Consider the following 23,232-nt stretch of genomic DNA (forward strand, 5'->3'; position numbering starts at 1 on the left):
ATCACAAAGATGCTGACATTTCCTCCAAAACTTGTATAATAAGTAAAAGTGAGTCTGAAATTGAACCTAATGTTTTATCCAATTAAACCTTCCCAAGCTGATTTCTTTATATCCATTAAGGGCATACAATGAAGGATTTTCCCAAGTAATAATGTATACACATTAAAACAGTCCCTCTCAATCATCATTTATGACCCATTAGAAGTGGTGAGACTGTCCTTTGCCTGTATTTTATTATTATTTTTCAGGACATTTCTGGGTGTCAGCCTTTGGGCAGTGGGTGTGTAGCCCCCAGCCAATAACAGTGCTCAGGATGTGAGTGTGGGACTTTATAAAAACGTAGTGACAAGGTGTCAAAATGTAAGAACACACCCAAGAGGAAGCTAGTAACATGGTGGACACAGTTCTGATGTTCTGCTTGTTCAACAGTTGTTTGATAACTTGCTCATACTATCGCACTTACTGCCTGAATTTGTTGCACTTACAGCAGGGAGAAGTTGTAGTCGGCTTGATTAAAGTATAACCTTAAGTCTGTTTCATAGGCAGGCACAGGCAGACAGCAGAGCAGAGAGATGTTGAGCTGGGGCGGAGGGGCCAACTTTGTATGTTGTTTTTACAATCAGCAAACCAACAATTCCTTCATATTATGCTTTTAAATGAAAGTTTTTTGTTGTTGTTAAGTGATGCATTACATCAGTTTAAACCTCAAAACTATATCCTCATTTAAAGGATTACATTGTTTTGCATGCAGTTTATGTGTAATTTACATTGCTGCAGATTTTTTTTTAAGCACACTGGAAATATTTTAGACTGATGGATGCATCCCATGCCCCAAACTGCTTCTGGTGTCATTTCATATGATGTGGTTTTTTTGAGAATCAAAGTTACATTTTAGATATAAAAATACAACTTATATATAAGTCTTTTGGGTGTAAAAAGTCCACAATTTGTAGGACATTCATATCTGCCTCTATATTGTTTGAGCTTGTGCCTGTAGAACATCACATTTCGGAATTCAAAGTTGGAAAAACACATAATAATAGAAATGATTGGCAGTAGCATGATGTATACAGGTTTTGTAGTACAGGAAATGGGTTGAACTTGCCAAACACAAGTATGGTCCTTTACATCTCTCCATCTGTCTTTTATAGCAGACTCTTTGATAACTTGTGACCTTAGTTTAAAATCACTGCCTCTTTCTAATACCCCTCCTGTAACCGAAAATGTTTTGTCTCATATTGAAATGTTTGACCTTAGAATTTAAATCTAATGTTCATTTTATGGCGTTCTACGTTAACGGGATTGTTATGAGAAATGCTGAGATCAGAGGGATGGGCCGAGAGAGAGAGAGAGAGAGAGAGAGAGAGAGAGAGAGAGAGAGAGAGAGAGAGAGAGAGAGAGAGAAAGAGAGAGAGAGAGAGAGAGAGAGAGAGAGAGAGAGAGAGAGAGAGAGACACGCTCGGAAGACAGGAGACAGGGGAGGGTACCAATGATGGGAGAGAGTAGATGGGTGATGAGAGTGAAAGTTGAGAGATTAATTGAATTTCAAATGGAGCTGGAGACACAGTATGCCCAGATTTGACTGTACTCTGGCTGACCTTACCTCATCCTTCTTAATGGTTTTATTTCTCTTTTAATTCAATATTGATATTGGACACTGCAGAGTGACTTGTGGCAAGAAACTGACACAAAAAACAGAGACAAAAAAGGAGAGAAGGACAGACATTGTTACTTCAATGCATCTCCAATATTGAAGACATAAAATGTTTTTGATCAGTTTCAAGATTTTACAGTTTAAGCTTTAAGAAAACAGTTTTTTCCAGTACTGCTTAGTAAACCAAATGTGTAAAACTAACTCAACAATGAAAATTCTGCCTTCCCTCCTTGTAGTTTCCTTACTTAAAAGGTATTCTGTTAGCTTCTGGCCTTAACTATCACTGACTTTTCATTATATAAGAGGCTTTAATTAGGTTGACTTCACATTAATACAAATATGAACCTTTCAAAGCTGACACTCATAACGATTGTTACTTTCACACATGCACATGAACACACATTTACACTGCCAATCACCCAACTAATTATAATTGTAACCTGCCACTTCCACTTAGTTATGTACACATACACATATGTATGCTAGCACACACTCACACACACACACAGGGACAAACACTGCTGTCAAAAAAAAAAAGTCCTAAGGAGAGACTTCAACAAGGATAGAATACGAAGAAATAAATAAACTGTATATGTGCCCTTTAAACAAAAAGACTTGAAGGTGTGACAGACTTTAATACAGAAAGAAGGAGACAAATGATCAACATGAGAGAAGCTGTAAAATGTAAGTTCACACCTCTGCATAAACAACTCACACATTGACACAGCTGCGTTTTTGAAAGATAACCTCATGGGTGGTGGTGATGACGAAGACTCAAGTGTGCATATGTGAGATGTGCATGATGTCACAAGGACACAAAGGTGAAAAGAAGTGTTTAACAGTGAGGATGTTTATTGGTCATCCCATGTGTGACGGTTTATTTTCAGGCTAAGGTTAATGCTGGTTAGACTCAGTGTAATGATGTTAGAGGACAGGCATTGTTGTTAATGAAGTGTGATTGTGTGTGTGTGTGGCATGTGGGCTTGATAAGACCTGACATTCACTGACACCCTCCCCCGTAGCATGCACGCTAACAAAATGTCAAAGTTGAACAAGAGCACAATTAGCACTAATGATTTTCACTCAAAAGTCAAGAATCAAATAAAAAAAATGGAGGTTTAAAAAGCATTTAAAAAGCACTTGAGTGGGTGTAAATCTTCCACGGGTGTAGTTTTGGTGCGCTCACATTTTGTGTGAGTGGATGTGTTTTGAATGCTGCAATAAAAATACCTGCACTTGTCAGACTTAATTAAGTATGTCCTCATGTGGCCTCTGTAGCGATCAATGGCAATAAGACAGAGAACGACTGATAAAAAGGGAGTGAGAGACAGATGTCAACAGAGAGAAGTGACACAGAGGGACGAGTGCAGATAGAGAGCAGAAGACAGATAAAGAGTCTTAGATAAACAGAGCTAAGAGATAACCGACAAAGAAGAGAAAAAAAATAGATAAAAAGTGATGTAGATGCAGAGAAAATGGTACGGAGGGATTGACAGAGAGAGAGAGAGGTGCTTGTCAGCTGTGTGATAATGCTGCTCTCATTAGTACATCAATCAGATTAATCGAGCTGGATTCCGTTGAACATTAATCAGATTGGCCTAACCAGATTAGAGTTGTAAACAGATTAGGGAGGGATTACCAGGGCATGCTGTACAATAGTTCGAAAGAAAATGTGAATTTTCACACTGTATTCTATTCAGTATCTGGTCTTGTCAGTAAACTAATCTAATGTCTTACTCTAAAAATCTGGAGATTCTTGAAGGACTTCCCTCGCCCTCACCAGTGTCTCTGCGTATTCTCATTTGTTGGCAGGTGTGGATTAACCAGACACCTATGATGGAGGTTTAAGAAAAAAGATAAATAGTGAAAATTCATATTTAGTTGTGAAAAAATGCAGGACTACAGCGGCTGCGTGCCTTGTGAGATCTGCACTGAATGTACTGTACAACAGGAGCTACACAACGTCAGTTTTATTGATTGAAAGTAGGTCAAATTGAAATGAGCGAATAATTCAATAGCAACCGTGTGGTAACGATAGCAGAGAGTTCACATTCCAGCTCGGCCGCAATCTAAAAATCCCTGTTTGGAAATACTTTGGATTTTGGTAACCAACATTATTATTACCTATCTCGTAGAAAAATTAGACTATCAAATAACTTAATTATATAACAAGGTAACATAAATTACGAATCATTCATTTGATCCTGCTCTGACAGACAGCGTGTTCTTAATTCTCACAAACTGCAGTGCAGAGAGAGAGAGAGGTCAACGGTTTAATGTAGGACATTTTACTTCATTATTTTGTAAAGTGTAGGTATGTAGATCTTTAAAAGACATGTTCATGTTGAAGTCAAATTAAATTTAAATGGGGAAAAACTATGTTATGTTTTAAGATGAAATGTCATTTTGTCCAATTTTGACAGCCCTGAGGTGTTTGCAGTTCTAAGTGAATGTGTCAGTGTTAATATCTGGTGGCAACATTAAACTCAACTTCAACTTCAGTTTATTTAAAGTACACATCATCTTGCAACTTGAGGTAATGGCAGCAACAGTGAGACATGGCCAAAGGGCTTGGAGCTTGGGTTATTTATGTAACCATTAAAATACACTCATTTTAAATAGCTGCTGAGTGAGAATCATGCAAATGTAATTTTGATATTTGCATGAATCTGGATGACCAAATAAGATAGAAAGAGGAAAGAGAAGATAACATTAACTTTGTGCAACATGTAAGCCTGTGGGTCTGAAGGAAAAACTGCAAATGAAAAGCCAGAGGAAATATAGCAGAACATAGTGACAGGTAAAAGTGTGAGAGGGGAAGGAACACAGCGATAGAGAGTCTGTGTGTGTGTGTGTGTGCGTGTGTGCGTTACAGACAGTGGGGGAACATAGAGGCAGCCTGTCTGTGAGAGTGTTATGTATCTCTGTGAATATCATATAGCAAAATGCAAAACTCTTTTCTGTTCTTATAGGTCAAATGGAGGATTTGATGGCAGACAGTGAAATGTCTCTTTGTGTGTGATGCACCTCAATTTAAAAATCCCAGAGCCTAGTTACATGTATTCCTCAGCCAGGTTGCCAAGCAGGAATTCCAAGGCCCAGGAATAATATTTCTTCCATGATATTTCTTCAGAAAAGCATGACAAAAAATAACAATACTACTGATTAAAACATCAGTTTGATGAAATTGATCAAATGATCGAAGTACCCATTTCATGTCATCCATTACAATATTGGAATGCACCACCTTTTTTGGAGGGTTCAAGATTCAAGGAGTCTTTATTATCCTCGAGGGGCAATTTGCTTTTCAGCCAGCAGTCATATATAAACAACAACCGCAACAAATAAATAAATACAACATAATAATAAATACAAATTTACGTTTTAAGTCATTTAAAAGGCTGATAGCAGCAGGAATGAATGACTTATTGAACCTATTCATTCTGTATTAGAGCAGATTGTATCTGCGCCCTGATGGAAGCAACATGAACTCGTCACTCAGTGGATGGCTTGGATGGGCCAAGATAGGTTGGTCTTTTTTTAACATTGACATTAAAAATATGAAGCTTGTGATAAAAGTGCATAAGCTGATGTGCTTTTTTACATACAGCATCAACTTGAGATTCAAAGCACAATTTGTTATCAATCACAGTGACAGGGTATTTGTACTGTGGTACAAGTTCGACAGTCTGGCTGTCCATCACCACAGGAGAGATGGGGGTATCATCCTTTGCAGCAGACATTTTAACATTTCTGTCATTGGTATTTGTTTGCTGCTCTGAATCAATGCACCATCTTGGTCAGGATTTTAAAACTTCTGTATTGTACCCCGAGCATACTTGTGAAACTTTTTTCTGGCTATCAGCTGTAAACTAGGTTACGTGTTGCCTAGCAACGCAAGTGACAAGAATTCTTCATTTGCAATGACCAAACACGGACCAAAGCAAAGAAACCATCCAACATTGTCTGGTAAATAGACTCTCAGCAAACAAGAGCACTGCTGCTTTAAATGTCTCGACCCTTGTCAGCATTTCTTGTGACCATAATCAAAGAGAAGAGATAGAAAAATACAAAAATGGAAATCCCACATTTGATTTCAGTCTACATTTGATTATTTGCAGTAGTAAATAGTAAGGTGGCTACTTGTGGTATTTGTATTTGTATCTGTATTTGTTATTGCGGTACAATTATTTATGTTTGAATAAAAGTAGAAATAGGTGTAATATTCATACTTTAGTTTTTATTACACTTCTAATTTTAGGATATCAAAGTGTTAAAATATATGATTTTTATATAAACTAGGGATCCCACACTGGTTCTCAAACCCCTATCTCCAAGACCACAGACATCTGCACTGACTGATCAGCCAGATCTCAGTTCTGAGATAGACAGAGTGGAGCAGAAGAGAGATACATATTGTCGTATTCGGATTCAGCTCCACGCCTGATCCTCATTTGAATAAAGCCCATGGTTCTTACAAAATTGCTGAAACCAAATAACTGGAAATTGTTGCAGGCACGTTCCATGAAAGGGTGAATTAACTACTTTCCTAATGGTAAAGTAGCTTCAGATATGTTAACACAACACTTAAGTGTTCCTCAACCTTTAAAAAGCGCTTCATAATAACAACCTTAAGGAGTGGTGGCATTTTGTCTGAGTGGAAGTCAATGGACTGCAATTAGACACTCTGCACTGTAGCAGGATGTAACATTATTGATGTATTTACTTTAAAGGTAGCGTGTGTAGCTTTTATTGTAAACAATGTTTTTCTTTTCTTTTTCTTTTTACAAATTGCATTGACTTTGTTTACATAAGCTTGCAGTCTTCTCTTCTCTCTCGTTGATGCTACTACATTACACAACTTTTTAGCTCCATCAACAATGGATTAGGACAACCACACTCTCTGCAGCATCACTAATGGTCACACCTCCACAGACCACCTTAAAGGTTAATTACAGATATGTATAAATCCACCAGAACTGAACATGATCACTTTTCTATATGTCTTACATACACACAGAGAACTACAAGTGTGACTGTGTGTGTCTGTGCATTTTGATATGTGTGGACAATTTCCGTCTAGTGTGCCCGGGTGTCCCGTTAAGGGTCTTTTTCTAATCATTACTATCCTTATGGAATTAATGCTGTCACCCCAATGGCAGTTCGTTATTAATATTTATTGCAGTGTTTAAAGAGTTGAAGACCTTGGATATTTTTTCACTGAGGACTTACAAATAGTTACAAATACCACAAACCCCCAAACACAAACCTGAAGTACTTGTCCCTCAACTCTTGCTGAGACTTCCTTTTTTCTCTCCTTTTTCCCCTCTGCAGTCTGTCAGTTTGTGCATCAAAGTTGTCTGAACTGACTTTTACTAACCAACTAACTGACTCTATTTTTCTTTCACCCTACATCTTTTTTGTTTCCTCATTTGATTCATTTAGCCTTTTTTCTTTCTATCTGTTTCTCTTTGTCTTTCTTTTTCAGGGCCATGCATGGTGCTAGTTAATGCACACACACACACACACACACACACACACACACACACACACACACACACACACACACACACACACACACACACACACACACACACACACACACACACATACACACACGTATATACAGACACACTCATCTTCACTCCTCACTAACTTGAAATATATAAAAGGGCACTTATGACTTACGGTTTCCTCTCTTTCCTCTTTATGTGTTCTTTCTTCACTACCTCTACTGTTCTTGCTCTCAGCTGCAGGTGTCAATAAACTACTTACATAAACTACTTCCCTCTTCTTCATTATTTCCTCCTCTCTTCTCCTCTTCTCTCCTCTTACTAGCTACTTAGTTCCTATTGGTCCATTAAGTCAGTTGAGTTGGCGGGTCCTTTAGCCTCTTCATAAGCAGCTTTTACAAGTTGGCTGACTGGTTGCGGACCACTGAAGGATAGAATTGAATGCAACCAAGGCCCAATGGATTTATCCCTTCCTCATATTCATAGCCAGGAGATCCTGGCCAGACACACACAGAAGCTTTTCTTCACATCTCTATTTAACTTGCACAATTCTTCTTGGTTTGGTTTGAAGCACTGCAAGGCAAAAAATGGCTAAAATTTGCATATTATGCTTTGATAACTTCCAGATGTACACAAAACAACAATAAAATGAACAGTCAATGTATCAGTTTATGTATCAAGAGCATCAACTATATGCAGGGCAAATGTGCTCTCTGTTTCTCTCAATTGCCATTTCCTTACTGAACAAAAATATACCATAAAGCACTATAAATGTATGCAGTAAATGTAAACACAAAGTCATTTAATTTGCTCTAAAGAAAACATCTGTGAGTACCTAAGTGATGTGAGTTTCCCACTATGGTTGTATAAATTAATAAATGAATGAATTTAATTATGTATGAGTGCAACTACTAGACATCTGCTTATCACTTTGCAGAGGGAACCAGTGCTTTGAAATAAAAGTGCTTATGAACTTGTGATTTGCTCAGAACTAATCAGTGGTCTACATGGACTACCTGCAAGATGGGTGCAACCATTTTTGCATAGTGGTAACTATCAAAATTGCAGGTCACGTGACACAGAAAGAAATGTTCTCATACATAATGAAGACAAGTTGTTAAACATGGCGTGTATTCAGAAATTGCTCTTTATGCTATCACAATTTAGTCCATGTCTTGTAGAGCCAAATCCCCCTGACGAACACAGTATCCAATTTTCTTAATACACCCATAGTTTGAGGCAGTTGCGTTTGCAGACTGAGATGTATGTGTATGTGTGTGTGTGTGTGTGCCAGTATGAGTTGAGCATTTCTTGCATGCCGCTTCTCCATTTCCGCCTGTGCAGCTCCACGTCCTTCCTGAGAGGTCTTTCCTTTTCCTCCTCTCCGTCTCTCTCCCAGCGGTATGGTGACCATTTGAAATTGCTCTTCACACTTCCCTGCATCTGCTCCCACAAACACACTCACACACACTCAGAGAGACTGAGTTCAGTGACTCCCACCCACACTTACACACGCATGAATCACAGTCACAAAATTCACATCCACAATTCCCAGAGTCCTCCTCCCACCATCTTATCCCTCCGTCATTGGATATTTCAGTCAATCCATCCACTGCTTCTTAACACAACAAAGAAGTTATTGGGGAGAGGTGAGGTTGGATTTTACACATAAGAAAAGTTTGGAAAAGAGAGACAAATCATAATTGCAAAAGAAAGAAAGGTGGAAAGGCATATAGTCTATTTAATTTCACCCCCTTGGGGGCGACATCTTCTGAGAACTGCAGAGGCAACTATTGTTGTAGTCCTTATCAAAGGGAACAGTGTGTTCTTATGGGTTACTATTCATGTGCCAAATACACCTTGTGTATAAGTAATCCGCTGACATTCAGCATGACATACTAACTTGAACAGTGTGTTGAGAAAGGGTCCTGTTAACTTTATGTCTCTCTCATAGTAGACAGGGTCACAAAAAGAAGCGATTTTGTCATTGATGGTGGATTTAAATGAATAAATTCATGAATCACTAGAAACTTTGTAATGAATCTGGAAGTAAATTACATTCTTGTTTCTTGTCTCATGGTTTGTGTGCAACAAATATATAAATAGTCATTTGATTTTTTTAAATAAAATAAACTTCAAAATATGCAAACAAAAAATAAACAAACATTAAAAATGTTCTTTTGTCTCCAAACTTTCAAAAGACATATTTCTTGTGGAACTGATTCACTGTCAGAGGTGTGCAAGAACAGTTGCACAGTTATGTTGAAGATATTAGACAAATAAAATATGTAAGATCTTATGTGTGAATGTGTGAAATGTTCCCCCTGAGAATTTGTCTGCTGTTTAGGAAAAGAGTAAAAGTGGCAACAAATGTGACATTTATGCCATAGACTGCAGTCTTTATTTCTCTCATTAGGTGCATTTCCATCCACAATTTTCAATTTGCGACTGAGAGGAAACATTTGAAAGTTCAAAGAAAGCTGGAAGTATTGCAAAAGTTTTAATGGTTGGCTGCAGTGAAAATTTGGTGTAAAAGGAAAAAGGGACAGAGTGCAAAATGGAAACAGACTATGCAAATAAATCATGACATACATGAGGCTTTTGACTTAAATGTCTACTGAAGCTTCCACTCCCATGAAAACATGAAAAATAGCAGGAGACAAAAATGTGACATCGTAACACCTCAAATTAATACATATAACAAACATAAATGGCATATTCAATCATGTTTGTTTTACTTAACTTTTCACCATCTGAGGTTTGACTGAAGCTCTTTTAATTACATCATATTGTTGTGGCCTCTTCTTCTGCAATGGTTCAATGGGTCCCGACTGGAAAATATGCACCACCAGCTGTTTATCTCAATGACCCAACTCCAACTATTTGCATAACGGCTGTGGATGAAAATGTGCATTAATTCAATTTTTCCTTTGTCAATTTTCTGGAAATTCTGTTTAAAATTTGCGACATATTTTTATGACCTAACTAGTGGGTCTTTTTCTCGCTCATGCTCAGATGTGACACTATTACAGACATGTGACAAAGTGAACTCATAGGGCAGAAGATTTATATGAATTTATTTTCCATTAAATTACACCTATGGAAAGGTATAATAACAAAGACAGAAGGTAACAGAACAGAAAGGACAGCGAGGGTACAGACAAACAGAGGAGAGGAAAGCTAATATAGGGAGGTATTGAAAAAGAAAATGGAGAAAAAGAGGAAGACAGATAGATAGAGAAAGAGGGATATTGGATTGGATAAAGTTGGGCGGGGGGGTTAGTGGCAGAGGGGAGAGATGGTAGTCAGACCATATCTGGGGAAATGTGACTCCGCTGACCCAATGACAGGGACATCGATCAACAAGTGGTGTGTGCATGTGTGTGCAGGAGGGTTTTGAGAATTATTCTACAAGGGGTGGACAAAATTGTGTAAACACCTCATGTACAAGGACGAATTCAGAGGTAACTTATTCACAATTACAAAAAGTACTACAAGGGTTTGTCATGTTCTATTAGCATTTCCAATTAGTAACATCAGTCAGCGATTAAAGAGGTCTGGCAGTCAGCACTTTGATAGAGGAGTTTTTAAAGCAACATAAAACAATGAAAATAACTTCAAAGAGGACAAATCTCTTCCCAAATGGTGGAGAAAAAAAGGACTCATCTTAAAGAATGTGTCGGCGGGGACATTGTTAAAAATCATGTAACACTTTCAACAAAAATAAAAAACTAAGGTCACAAAACTGAAACACAAATGTTCAGGTGGACAAAATAACAGCTTCAATTTGAATAAAATACATCTACATCAAAGCCTCCAAATGAGCAGAGCTGAATCGCCAACTTGCTGTCACAGTCTCAACAAATAAATCTATTATAACCTGCGGCCCGGGTCTGGATCCAGTATATATAGCATGTTTTTGCTAGACATTTCATATATATTTGTCAAAGAAAATCCCTCTGCTTTTGTAGTCTTCACGCTCAGGCACTCTGATGACATCACCTTGACATCATCAGGGGTTATTTATTATTTTCCAGGAGTTGACAAAGCTCCTCCAGAGGCATAAAAGTCATTATACAACTGTTTTCACAGGCTGATAATAATGCACATATCTTCCTGCTTCCAACTGCGAGTGTCAAATTTCCAACCGTAAGTAGCAACAGTTTAAAAAAAAATGTAACTACGATTGTCGTGGTTTTTACTGTTGCCATGATGACGAAGGTTGCCTAACTTTAAGGAAGTAGTATTTTAACCCACACCACATTTCAAGTGATCATTTTAACCCAAACTATGATCTTTTTCTAACCTCAACCGAGAGGTTTTTGTCCCTAAACCTAAACAGACCATCTTCTCCTTGAACAATTGCAGATGTTCTTCAAACTCGGCAAGACAAGAATATTTTAAAGTGGCTCCCAGTATATATACTATTACAAGCGCATGCAGAGTCAAGGTACCATACCGAAACGAATGAGTGAGAATTTCCCAAATCTAAGGATGCCACCTAGATACAACCCAAGACAGGAGGTATAGAGAGAGAGAGACAGAGAAGAGGGAAGGGCGGGCTAAACGAGAGACAGAGAGACCACAAAAATAAACTCTATGCTCGTGATGAATGCTCCACTCAGAAATAGAAACTTCATCCCTCTCTCATCCTCCTCATCCTCTTTCACCGTTAACTCTCCTCCTCAACCAGTCCTTCCTTTCTTCCACATCACATACCATCTCTGCCCATATATCTTTATATGTCTGTCTTTATCTCTGTCTCTGTCTCTCTGCCCCACTACCCTCGCCACTGAGTAGACATATATAGTATCTTTTAATAATTGCATCATTGGAATAGTTTTGCTCGGCTCTCAGAAATTGAAAAGTAAGCAATTTTGTGTGCTTGTATGTTAAAACATTGGAAAAACATTCCTCAGGTTCTCATGCAGCATAAATGCATGCTTGGACCTTAAAGCTTAAAGAACAAAAGCAGCTAAGCAAGAAAAATAGGAGGACTGGCATACAGGAGCACACAGATGGAGAGAGTGGAAGGAGAAGTAGTATGTTGATGGTGGTCATGCATTAAGGGATATTGGGAGTAACACTAAATTATGAGTAACATTCTGGAGCATTGTGACACCTTCTGTTTTGGCAAAACATGTCAATGCTGAACACGCCAGTACAGCACCTGCTGAAAATGAAAGTACAATGAAAAGTTGCTACAGAGTTGCTATGCTATGTGTATGTGTATGTGTGTGTGTGTGTGTGTGTGTGTGTGTGTGTGTGTGTGTGTGTGTGTGTGTGTGTGTGTGTATGTGTATGTGAACATATTATCTGTCTCTCATATTAACATATTATTTGTCTAAACACACACACGGACAGATACCTAGGCTGGTATAGCTCTAATCATGTGTGTTTGTGTGTGTGTCTTCCTCTCTCTAATGAAATGTAAAAATCTGAGTCAATATTTAACACAATATCGAGCAGTACTGATACCATTATCACATCTCGGTATCTCTCCTTCTCCCTCGTACCCATCTGGCTTTGCTTCTTGTGGCGTTCTTTTCCCTTTCTTCCTGTCCTACACGCTCCACTGTGTTTTGATTATTGGCTGAGTGTGTGTGTGTGTGTGTGTGTGTGTTTGTGTGTGTACTTGGAAATAGAACAAGATGGGCATTTTTTTGAGGGAGGGGGGATCACAGATGGGCCTTGTCAAATCTCTGTACATCTGGCTTTATTCCTGTCCAATTTTCCACACAAACATACACACACATGAAGACACAAACATACAGTATATATACATATACTTTTTCTCAATCATGATCACATATACACAAGTATACATACATAAACTTTTACATGTCGTACAAACATACACACACACACACACACACACACACACACAAACACACACACACACACACACACACACACACACACACACACACACACACACACACACACACACACACACACACACACACACACACACACACACACACACACACACACACACACACACACACAACCATGCATGTACATACAAATTACCCACTCAAGCACTCATATATCCACATGCACACAGACAATTAAAAACACTTGCACATACTGCAGACACATACACAGACGCACTGTGCAGCAGGACACAGCGGGTATGGTCTCCTGTTGTGGTTAGCGGTTGCCAAGGTAATGATGCCAGGGAATCTGGACCATGCCAGGTTTAATGTTAGCCAATGGCATACCAGTATTAGGAGTGCCAGATTTCAAAGACCTATCTTGGAATTGTAGTATAGCGCCACCCATTGAGCTGAGAGAGACCTCTTACATCTGAAAATTATATTCACAGCTAATTAATGTGTAATTACAAAAGATAAAGAGAGCTAACGGTTGCATTTACAATATTGAAGTTAAGGATGATGCTGTGCAGAAAAATTACAGAAGTTAAACTTTTCAGATTACTAACATTACAAGAGACCAAGACTGAGAAAATAAACACAATATTCCGATCTGTTTAAAATCATGATTATGGATAAAGAAAGAAAAGAAATATGGCCTTTTTTTCTCAAGTCCTTTCTGATTCTTCACACAATGTTAATCATTTCATCCAAGGGTCAACCTTTGCCTGCGTGAGAAGCTCTGCATATGTGTGTGTGTGTATATGTCTGTCAGCTGTTTGAGGTCCCTGTCCGGGATTGGGACATATGCTTCATAAGACTCCTGTGGACACACACTCACACGTGGGCACACATGCAGCCCTTTGCACCTCAAGGACACCCATAATGATGAGGGGAAAATGGCTAAAAAAAAACAAACAAACCTTGAAGCTTACTGTTAATGCGCTGATGTGTTTTGACCATATGACCTATGTGTCAGTCACTGGCGGATGATTATAAATTGCATTTGGAAATTCGCTCTGGCAACATTTCAATCTGCCTTTTTTGCATGATGTGACTCTGCATCATATGGGCTCCAAAACATGAAGTCCTAACTTCCTTTGACACTGATGCTGCAGAGATGAATTTGCATAATATTGACCTCTAGTGATACATGAAGTTGGCACTAATGATTTTTATATCACCTTAAGAGACTTTTTTATATAATTAAATGACCGATCAAGAAAAATATTCTGCATATTTTAGGCCGATATTATTAATATGAAAGAAAAATCTGTCCACATAAATTTTCTTATGACCCCCCCATAATGTTTGCATAACATTGCATGATTTTTAACAAATAACTTTCATTGTGATGCTTTATTGACAGGCAAGCAGTCATATCCATCTACTCAAAAAGTTTGCCTCTTAAGGGACAAAGATCCGACTGGAGTTGCAGTTGGTGTCATTTGTAGTCAAGTGTATGCAGTCATCCTGTGTATCATAAAAATGCCAGCATCTCCAATCTGTCACACTGTTCTTTGTGTGCACAATTTTTTTCCCCCTCCTCCCCTTATTTTTCCCTCTCTGTCCCCTTTTTTTTGTTTTTCGTTCTCCTCTGCCTCACTCTCCTTTATTCTGTTGCTTTTCTCCTCTTCTGTTTCCACGTTGTCTTCTCTCTCTCTCTCTGTATCTCTCACTCTACACGTATCCCTACGTGCCCACGCACCATAACCGAACCAGCCTGCTTATTCATGTTGCACTGAGGTATCACTTTATTTCTCTGCTATTATTTTTTTGTGAAGTCGCCTCGGTATGACTTGCCCCAGACAGCGCTACGCTGTCCCACCCTCATTATATTTTCACACTCTGCTACCCTAGCACACAAGGATACACACTCACTCACACACACACATACACACATTTACACAGAAACTGCTGTATGTGTGTGTTTTGTTTGTGCCAGCATGGGTGTCTTGGTGTGTGAAAATGGAAATCTTCCTTTTATTTATTTATTTATTTTGTATACAAAAATGCACAATTTTATCACTGGGTTTTTGTTTACAGCAGAAGCTGTATAATCTTTTGTAAATTATCTTCTACAGTATGTGTGATGTGTTAACATTTGGTGGGTAGCACCTGCAACTGCTACTCAGTAGGTTGGCCAAAACCGACCTTTTTTTTTTTATGGACAAACCCATCTAATTTTACTTTTCCTTCCACATAGTGATGGAAAGTGAAGACTGTTTCAAATATCTGCATTACAGAAGTGTGTAAGAATGCTCTGATAGAATATCTTCAAAACTTGAATATTTGTTTATAAGAGTAAATATTCATGACAGAATGAGCAATAATCAAAGTTAGAAAACCCATCTGAAGATATTTAAAATTTTAACGCGCAAAACGATTGGCAGTAGCAAAACAAACTACCAGCCGTCAGTTCTGATTTAAATGTTGCTGAATCCTTATTGGTGCACTGAGGTACTATTTTCTAGTCCCACCCTTCATACCAGTGACAAGAGCACTGAGAAAAAATAATTAAATCTGTGAAAGTAAAACAACTTTGCACAAAACTATGTAGATGTAGGATCCAGTAACTCAGAGTAATAAGCTGACTGAGACAATATGTTCTCAGGGCTTTTAAAGTACAATAAGCACATACATTTGAACTATTAGTATCTTTAATGGTAACTGAACCCTAAACCTTTGCCGTAAAAGAACCAAGCGTTTCCTGATCTGTACTGACAAATATATAATTCATTGTGGTGCATGTTACCATTTAGCTAACACACACATTCAAATAGTCTACAGTAAGTGAGCTGGTTTAGTGTCTTGTTCAATATAACGTTGACAAGGCAAACAGCAGATGAATAACAAACACTGACTGACGGAGGAAGAGGGGTGGGGATCAAAAATCCCTCCCATCCCAGCACACTCACTGTAACCCCTTGTCCTCTTTTGAAAAGAGACACAGCACCAAAAACCCAGATAATCCCAGGCTCCAAAATCCCAATCTTTCTGAAATGTCTAGTAAATACACCAGGAAGTGCATAAAAACTGAATGTAAATATATGGAAATACAGTGCCGAAGAGCAGTATGTCATTTGTGATATATGCTAGTATAATGCCTTTGGTATGGGGATAACAAAAACAAAAAACACTGATGCATTAATGTAGAGCTGTGTGAGATGCTGAGTATATCACCCTTGTTTACACGACTGAGAGCTTATGTGTTTATCCGCATTTCTTCTGCGAGTTGTAATGCATGTGTGAAAAAGCTGACACATGTCCGTATGTATTTACATTAGTGTGTTTAAATAATAAAAAAGTTCCTCATTTTTACACACTATTGGTTGACACAACTTTAATAGATGAATAGCTGCTTTGAATTTCAGTTGTAAATGACTCTGTAAGCATTATAATGTAGTTCATTGTCTTATCTTGTTTTTCTTCTTTCTTCTTTTCCCTCCTGGTTTTTTCTCTTTCTGTCATTATTTTCTGCTTTCCTCTCTTCTTCATCTCAGTATCTGACAGTCGAGCAGGAGCAGCAGGAGGTGGACCAGGAGCAGGGCCAGACTCCTCCCAGGCTCGATTCTCCGCCTCCCTCCCCACCTACCTCCCTGTCCAATGCCAGCTAAGTGGTGCTGACTCCGCCTTCTTCCTGCGGGAAGCCAATCAGGAGGTTATGCGAAACGGCAGCCTATCATCTCGCACCGAGCCCTTCTTTCTCCACCAACTAGAACCAGGTGTCGTCGCCCCACAATCCCTGCCGAGCATCAATTGCAGCTACGGAAACATGAGCGCTGAGCAGCCCATCCCAGTGGAGCTGCTTCAGGGCCCGCCACCGCATCTGCTGATGACGACCAACCAGGTGACTCTGAACTGGAAGGTCAAGGGTCAAGTGGTGGTGCCCAAAGTGGGGTCAACACGCCCCTGGATACAGGTATTAGCAGTTTTGTGTTTTACTTTGGATCTTCATGGATCTGACATGCTAAAAAAAGGTTTCAGGCTTCACATGATCAAATCTGAAGGTAATCAGAAGATTTCACCAATTAGTTTATTATGAGTTATGTCATTAGGTCTTGACTACTTGAAGCTTGTTGCTTAACTGTTAGAAGAAATAAAAAGAGACCTATTATTAAAATTTAAAAGAAAAAAATATATAACCTTCACATACAAGGCTGAAAGCTGTTTGTAAGATATTATTTATATCATTTAAATACATTTTATCTGATAAACCTACACCTACTGTAGACAGTGCAACAAGTTGTACACACACACATTAACTAATCATCTCCTTATAAAGTTGATGTGATGAACATGTTATAAAACTGTTATCTTTCTTTTCTCTCTGTTTTGGTCTCCTCCAACTCTTGAGAGATATATCTGATGAATACTAAATACTCCATTATGTTCACCAGCATATCCTAACGTTTTCGCTAAAAACAGCTGCCTGCTTCCATTAAAGACAGGGTTGATGAGAGCAGTAAGTTGTGAGTTAACTGAAACAGTAATGTTGCAGTCTGAAAAACCAAAACGATGAGCTGAAAGAATATAAAACGCTCCATAGAGCTGACAGGAGTGGCAGATTTGGGTGTTAATTGGGTTCATCACTACAAGTGACACCTTTCACATTACACATAAATTTGCTTCATTATTAATTTAAAATGTTGATTAGCGCAGCAATACTCATGATAAATGCAAAAATCTATCACTATCAAAATGTTTTATGAATATCAGCAGCAGTTTTTTTTTTCTTTTCCATTTTGTCATTTTGCAGGTTGTTTGTGTGAATAATTATGCATGTCTTTCACTGATGTACCTATTATTACATTATATGCATTTATTTTGTCTCCAGGTACTGTTTTATCTGGTAGGGCGCCGCTGGGATGAGCCAGACCCCCCTCCTTCAGCCCTCCTCCCATGTGTCAGAGCCATAGCCGTTCGTGACACCAATGAAGTAGCACCCTCAGCTGGCTGCCGACTTGTGGGACCATCTGGCATCTGTGTTGTCCGTTTGGAGATTCCCCCAGCTTGGTTTACACCTCTGCAAGTGAGAAAGAGACCTCCTGAAGTGACTTTGCCATCCGTGGTTGTGTATTACTCAATTATACCAGTGGAAGGTGTCAATCAAGAGTGTCCTTCCATTGTTAATGAGCCATGGAGAAGCCAGAGTGCAAACATCGGGCCTCTTGGAGGCCTGAGCATGGGCCTCGGGGGACAGTGGAATCCCCTAGTAGATGGGGGTCTTCAGGATATGCAAAAAGCTGGTTCTGTGTTAATGACCATGGGCCAAGTTTCAGTCAAAGGTGAAAGATTAAGACTGGATGAAAATGTGGAGGTTCTGGTGCCACCCAGCCCGGTCCGCCTTGGAAAGACGGTGGCGTTTGGCGTCTACATGAAGACAAATTCAAACACGGAGCAGTTTACATTGAGGTTAGAATACAAATACTTTAATAGAACTTGTTGGGCTTTGGTTTTGCTTGGTATTCTGTCACTTGTTTGTCTCATTTCACTTTTGCTTCGGTTTGCCTGTGATTCTTTTTTTCTATCATCTCTGCTTATTCCTTTCCTCCTCATCCGTGCTCTCTCATCTCTCAACTCCGCCGCCTCCCGAGGTTGATGGCTGTCACCTTTGTGTACTCAGTCTCTTTCAGGAGCCAGCAATGCAAATAACAACCTCATGAATATTCATGACTGATCCAAGGAGAGAAAAAAACATAGAGAATGAGAAGAGAGAGAGAGAAAGGGCGACTGAGAGGGACTGAAGGTTGAGGAGACGAGGGAAATGAGAAAAAAGGCATAAAACTAGAGTACATCCCGGTTTCTCAAAATTAAAGGGTGCTACCCAAAATGGCTCTCAGGTGTGCTTTAAGAGGTCACATATACAGTTTTCACATAAGCGGCAATATGTTTTTCTCGATCTCCTCTCCCAGGAAACTAATTTCTTTTTGGTTCGCTGGGTGAAAATAAGTTTACAACCCCTGATCTAGACGAAGCATGCATATCTGCATCCCATTTCTGCCTCATCATTTCACTGACTTTAGGGATTTCAGGCTGACAAATGACAGATGTGCAAATTTATCATTCTATCCAAAGAACATCCTGTTACACAACACCGTGCCTGGATATACCACAACAATGTTCTCCAGTGAGGTTAGAACTACGGAGGACATGTAAGAGTGCAATGCTGGGCAACTATGCTTACATATTTCAACATTTAAGTCTCACATTAACTCCTAACCTAAAACACTGAACACCATAATTGGCACATGTCAACAGACTTTTCTTAACACCGCAGGGAGATTGCGTTTAAGCCCTTTTCAAATCAGACTTGAATTATTTTTTTTTTTACATAATTTGCATATACTGTTAAAGAAATCGATTTAACTGTTCCATCAATTCACATGAGACCAGCGACTGAATTAAATTACTGACATACGTATATATATTATATGTGTTTGCTTGCACATCATTCCTGCTGGATGTAAAGAAGCAACATTCCTTGGGAGTGTTTCTTCTTTACATCCTCAGAAATGAACACTGCTAGATTAAACACTTTCTTTGTATGATTTTTTGATCTTTTTAACATTCCATTGATCTGATGTTGTCTTTTATAACAGAATACTCTGACCGATTTTTAAAATGCGTCTTACTCATTTGTTAAGACATCAACAACAACAACTGCTATCAACAGAACCACAGTCGTGTATTATTTAATGTACTATGTACAAGGTCATCTGAGGACACTGAAGTGGTTAGACTTCAGTGAGCCTTGTGCCACTACCCTCTGACAAAACCTCGGACACACACATGCGGTCACACAGAGGGAAATAAATACCCCACCGACATCCTCCTCACACTATTTCTTTCTGCCATGTACACATATTTCTTCACAGTACATGCAGACACAGATCCTGTAGACACGCTCTTTGGCTGTCTCTAACATGGGTGTGTATTAAGTAGACACACACAAAAGACACACAAACGCACACACAGGAGTTATGAGGTGGCCTCTTTGGTTCCCCCACAGACAGTCTCTGTCTTTGTTGTATAACACCACAGCTTAGGGCATGTGTGTGTATCTGTGCGCATGCGTGCATGTGTATGTGTATGTGTGTGTGTGGTACTGTAACAGAAAGATAGTGGAGGAAATACAAATGTGTGTGTGTGTGTCTGTCCTACCTGCAGCTCTTGCCCTCTGCCCCAGCATACAGTCCCATGGATAATCTCCCATGTTAGAAGCACAGTCAGACATGTAATAAGGCTTAAGTGGATCTCATTCCCTGCGTGTGTGAATGTTTGTGTGTGTGACACATAATAAGCCTTAAGTGTGCTCCATCACACTGAGGTGATGTGATTATGATAAACTGCTGAGGAGATGGAGGGGCACGGTGAGAGGATGGGCAACAGTCACAGAAAGAGAGAGAAGGAGCAGGAAAAAAAAAGAGGAAAAAGAGAACGCCTAGAGAGATAGATAAAAGCAGGTAGAGTGGAAGGGAAAATATTCCTTCGCTTGCATCTCTTTTTCGCTCCACAGATCTTCCAAAAGGGAGATATGCAAGGATAGAGGACTCGAGGCAACATGCATTTGCCAAATTGGATTGGGCATCCTTGCTGTATCACCTGTCACTGAGCTTGTAGTCTCACATAACCGTACATGACTCTCACTTTGTGATGAGACTACTAGTCTGCAAACAACTAGCTGAAGCTGTGGTGGTGGATGGCTGTGACATCCGGCACTGATTAATTCACAGCGTCTTCTTCCAATTCAGTTACATTTTACATTTGAGTCACAGCTTCTACTTTGATTATCATCTTTTTATTGTTTCATTGTTTCAAACACATTTATAATCCAAAGCCTGCCACGGGTTTTCCAGATATATCTCTGTTAACCTCGTACCTCATTTTGCACAGTTTGGACACACGTTTCCATTCTCTTGAATGAGAAAGTGTGTCCAAACATTTGACTGGTTCTGTAAAACTTAATATACTTTTGAATTGAATACTGAGTCTCTGTTATCATCTTCTCTCCTTTGGATTGTATTAATTTCCTCCCATGCAAAGACCTAAAAATAAGATGTGAAAAGATGAGATCAGCCAAACCATTAAGGAATTTAAAAATATATTCATATGTTGAATTAGCTATAATACAGTTTAATACAATTTTCAAATGTAGTATTTATATTATATGGACATTTCACACCTAAAATGTTTCAGAAGCACAGAAACTGACCAGTGTGTTGATCCTAAACTTGCAGCTTTACTGTGTCACAGACTGTGACTGAACCAAAAAGGATACTGATAGATAATTAAATGTGCATGGCTGAAAGAGCACAGCAGACATGTGAGACATGTTCTAGATAAATATTTAATTAGTTTTTTACACAGGTACTCAAGCTTAGATGTTAATAAACAGTCAAAGAACCACTAAGATAATGGGCCAAACTTTAAAGGACTCTTCAATGCTTTGTGCCCAAGCCAAAATGCACTTTGAAACCATCACCAGCAAGAGTGAAAAAAAGACTTGTTAAGTAACGTTTTGTCCTTAATTCAGATCCTTCAATGATTTTAGCCTTTTTTTAATATATAAGAAAAGGTTATTTTTCAAAAATAAAGTTATTTTTCCAGCTCAGTAAATCATCCTTTTACACTTACATCACATTGCTGCAGACATGAAGCTTGTTTCTGTGCAGAAGTTCCTGACATGTGTTCCAGTGTACCGCATGTAATGTACAGTACCAGTGAATGTCTGACACACCTTCCTATTCACTTGAATGAGACTGTCCAAACTTTTGACTGGTTCTGTATATCATTACATGTTTTCCAAGACACACTTCCCAACTGCTTCTGATATGCATTTTAGTGGTCGGAACATCCTTAAAGGTGTGTCTTCATTGTTTTTTTGGTCCAGCACCTGTTTGAAGTTTATTGGATGTGCTTGTCTGCTTCACTTTTGAACATCCTTAAAGATGACAGACCTCAATTGATTTCTGGGTAATGGGCAGGAGCACTGAAGAACAAGGAGATTATGGGCACAAAAATCAAATAAGAAAGAAAGAGGGAGGGGTGTAGACAGCAGACAGGCAACTTGGATGCTTGTTTTTGGCTGAGCACGCCTTGCTGTGGTTTTTATTACAATGAGGATCCTATAGACACAGTCGAATAATATCTCCAGTATAATGTTTTTTTCACATTTTCTTTTTCTTCTTCTGTCTGTTCAAGCAAAGTGGCTGTTGCTACCACACAGTCCATCTCATACTTATTCATTTTCCTCCATAAATGTAGAAGATAAGACTTTCTGTATGCCAGAAAAGAACAAAACATGACCAAATGCTTAGCTTATTTATCCCTAATGTAATTTCTTGTAAGGCAATTGAATGCCATAAATATCAATGATTCAAGTAATCAGTTGAGGAGCCCCCAGTTTGAACCACATGACGTCAAAGTATCAGACTTTTTTTCCTACTGCATCATTGTACACTAAATGTTTAATATAGTCTTTTCTCAAAACTACATACATGTCAACCTAATTTTAAAGGAAACTGAGAAAATGATGATGGAAATTTTGTAGAGAAGATGACAGAGCAGCGTGACACAGGGCAACAAAATGCATGTTTTTTCACCTTTATTTCTGCACACGCTGCTGCTCTTAACAGCAGTGCTGAATACTGACACCATCAGCTAAACTCCTTGACAATGAAGAAGCTGTTTCATGTTCTCCTCTCAAATTTTGTGCAGGTACAGTCCGTAGTACATCTTTACAAAGAACAAATACAGTTCTACATAAGCATTTACCCCTTTAGTTTAATGTGGAATAGCTCTCTTCATGCTGAAATCCTATATCAGAACACTTTCGAAAACTTTCTTGAAAGTAAAACAAGATATAAATTAGTGTTTCTCAGCTCACTAATCGTGCATGTTCGCTTTTAATTTCCATTCAGCCATGAATATCAGTGTTCAGCCCATGTGACCTTATGGTTAATGCACATACCATATAACTGCAACATCTATCCATGACCCAGTTAGGATTGGCCCCCCACCACACTGCCCCCCAACAAAGACAAAATGTGACATAAGAAATCTTAAAAAATAAACAAACAAAACAAAACAAACAAAAAACAGATTAATTCTGTGGAAAACTCTAGCCACAGAAGTTTAATTCTTTAAATCTGTGTTCAGTTGAGCATTTTGGCAATTTTCAGCACTG

The 23,232-nt window shown here is 38.8% G+C and overlaps 1 protein-coding gene across 1 annotated transcript in view; it reads left to right on the top strand.

The window, feature by feature from the left end:
• The window catches only part of si:dkey-215k6.1 (transmembrane protein 132D), a 209,326-nt gene that overhangs the window by 15,882 nt on the left and 170,212 nt on the right, over positions 1-23,232 (top strand). Inside the window, exons 2-3 of the mRNA XM_062417906.1 lie at positions 16,547-16,965; positions 17,881-18,458. Of these exons, the coding sequence (XP_062273890.1) occupies positions 16,547-16,965; positions 17,881-18,458 (997 nt within the window). The remainder of the gene's footprint in view (positions 1-16,546; positions 16,966-17,880; positions 18,459-23,232) is intronic.

Source organism: Scomber scombrus, chromosome 4 (assembly GCF_963691925.1).
Source record: "Scomber scombrus chromosome 4, fScoSco1.1, whole genome shotgun sequence".
NCBI lineage: Eukaryota > Metazoa > Chordata > Actinopteri > Scombriformes > Scombridae > Scomber > Scomber scombrus.